Source organism: Borostomias antarcticus (genome assembly GCF_949987555.1).
Source record: "Borostomias antarcticus genome assembly, chromosome: 34".
Lineage (NCBI taxonomy): Eukaryota > Metazoa > Chordata > Actinopteri > Stomiiformes > Stomiidae > Borostomias > Borostomias antarcticus.
This window is the reverse complement of record NC_140267.1, coordinates 1,462,647-1,465,185: the sequence shown is the minus strand read 5'-3', so window position 1 is coordinate 1,465,185 and position 2,539 is coordinate 1,462,647. Positions and strand designations below refer to the sequence as shown.

Below are 2,539 nucleotides of genomic sequence, written 5' to 3'. Positions count from 1 at the left end.
GTTGAATTCCTTCAAAGTCCTTCTAAAAACGTAAGGCTCACGAACACATACTATATCTAGTAGTCAAATGAAAACATCCCTTTCTTTAATAGAACAGACTATTGAATTGACTCTTCTGTCCAACGGACACTTCCAGAAGTTTCCTCCCCGTTCTCCACACAGAGTCAGACAAGAGGAGACGCCGCCTGTCCATCGAGAAGCTCGCCCGCCCGCCTGCCGCCCCGTCAGCATCCCCATTCTCTCTGATCCTCTTCCTCCAGCTTCTCCTATTCCACACGGCTCCTCCCAGCCCGGCTGGCCCCTGGAAACAAACGGCCCCCTCATGCCCGGCCTGCGGGTTGACAATGTCAGACATTCTAGACTGTCTTCCTGGCCCCGCTGGGAGCCGGCCGTGCATTCCGAGGGGAGGCCCCCGTGCGGAGCCTCCCCCCCCCCCCCCTGCTGGGCCTGCTCCCCCTGTCCAGCTCAGCCCAGTCAGCCAGGCAGGGGGCGGCGGGGGGTGGGCACATCCCTGGTTCCCCCGTGAGGGCCGCCGCCGTGGCTTCAGCAGCTATTCCTGACCTGGGACCGGGCCGGCCGGCCTCAGCAGTGGCCCAGGATCTCGCGGTACAGCTCCGGCACCCTCTCCGGGTCCACGGGCCGCGGCAGGAAGTGGGTGAACTTCTGGTGCCTCCTGGACTTGGTCCCGTCCCGGGGCGTGCCATCCTTGTTCAGAGCCACGAAGTAGCGAGTCCCTTTGTCCCCATGCTGGTACAGGCTGGAAGAGTAGGTGTTGTACCAGTTCTCCTCAAACTGCTCCCTGAACACGCACTCAGCCGTCAGTTTCTCCTGGGGGGGGGGGGGGGGGCATACAATGTGATCTCATGCAGACACACACAAACTACTGGTTGAGAATGAGATATGATGAAGATGTGTGGAAGGAAATCTGTGTCTTTGTTTGTTGTTAAATTAGGTTCCAGACAAAACCCAAACTAAACTGTATCAGCGAGACTGGCACTAAAATACCTGAATTCTGCCACCTACTGGCACTTCTAATGGACAACAAATACCAGCCAATAAATGTCCAATACAAATCCTCAGCAGAGACCTGACACAGTGCATGAACACAAACACAATATATAATAATATATAAGTATATATATAAGTCATACTTACAGAACCATACAGCTCTCCCTTGTCATTCATCCCCAGATACAGGCCACTGTCCACCCCTCGTATGCTTATCAATCCAACAGCAAGGCTTATAAATTCCAAAATACCTGGAGAAGAATAAAACAGTTGTTCTGGGCATCCTCGGCATTCTCAACACTATCCCCACTATCAGCGCGAGCAGCTGCCGTTAGGATTTACACAGTTACTGTATATTTTCTTCTTCTTCTTCTCCTTTTTTTTTTTTTTTAGATGGTAACGTTCCCATGTTGGCTAGGGATCAGTTTTTTTTTCAAGAAACAAAATTTTATTGTTGTAAAGCACTTTGAGCTGCATTTCTGTACGAACGGTGCATTGCAAATAAAGTGTATTATTGTTATTCTGGTTATGATTATTACGATTCAGATTATTGGGCCTATTATTACTATTAATAAATAGCCTAGTATTTGAAGGATTCACATTTTGAGGGCATGGATGTGTTACAATCATGATGACGATCAGCCAATATATACACATAAATAATAACAAGACTAATAACATCTAAGTTTAATTATAGGCTAATAATAGTGGGCAATTATAATTTGCTTAACTATAATTCTGCTATTGGCTGCCTAATAATGTGTTAATAAACGGTTTCTTACCGAACCGGCTGTGGTCCTTTCTTGTCCCTTGCACAGAGCCATCAGGAAGTATCTCCAGATGAAATCCAGTTCTACAATATAACTGTCTTCTCCGCAGGATTCCTTTCAGGTGAGTCAAATCCGCGGTGGTGCTCCGGGACAGCCTCTCCCCGGGTATGAGGTGCTCGCTCAGCAGCGTGGGACTGTCCCCGAGAGGCGTCAGGAGAAAGGGGGACCCGACGTGTCCGACACCGTCGATTCCGTGCAAGAAGCTTCCTACCTCACCCAGGGCTGCCATCGCGGATCCTCCCGGCGGCGCCTCAGTGCTGATGCGGGTAAAGTTCAGTGGAGGTCCGGAGGGAGCGTTCTCGCGTAGTACCTGGTTGCCACTGTCGCCTATTGCATGTTTACATTCACACCCGTTACTGAGCACATGCCCTCCCGTGCTGAGGCTGGCGCATCGGGGTTGCCTCCGTGGACATGGACACCTTGCGCGAATCTCTCGGCATTTGTTTTATAAACCACAGTTCTTGCCCAAATATCACCGCTAGGCGTCTTCATCAGCTGAGGTGCAGACAGAGCCGGTTCTATGGAACGCCAAATGGGTCATAATTCGCCTTGATTTTTCGCCGTCACCAGGCGTGTTTTCGTTGAAAAACGGCGTATTGGACGGCGCAAATCCTCGCAATGCGCCGTTTAATAAGCGCCTGGCGCCGCCAGGCGTCGGTTATGGTTAAATACGCCTGTCGCCGTCAGGCGTTTATTAAACG

The 2,539-nt window shown here is 50.6% G+C and overlaps 1 protein-coding gene across 1 annotated transcript; it reads right to left on the bottom strand.

Annotated features, from left to right (window-relative positions):
- Window positions 1-582: 582 nt before the first annotated feature.
- On the bottom strand, window positions 583-2,067 carry LOC311327784 (fibroblast growth factor 20-like; the record flags this gene model as incomplete). The annotated part of the gene is made up of 3 exons (XM_084460888.1): window positions 583-828; window positions 1,156-1,259; window positions 1,791-2,067. The coding sequence occupies 3 exons, from the start codon at window positions 2,065-2,067 to the stop codon at window positions 583-585; spliced, it is 627 nt and encodes a 208-aa protein (XP_084317014.1).
- Between the last annotated feature and the right edge of the window lie 472 nt (window positions 2,068-2,539).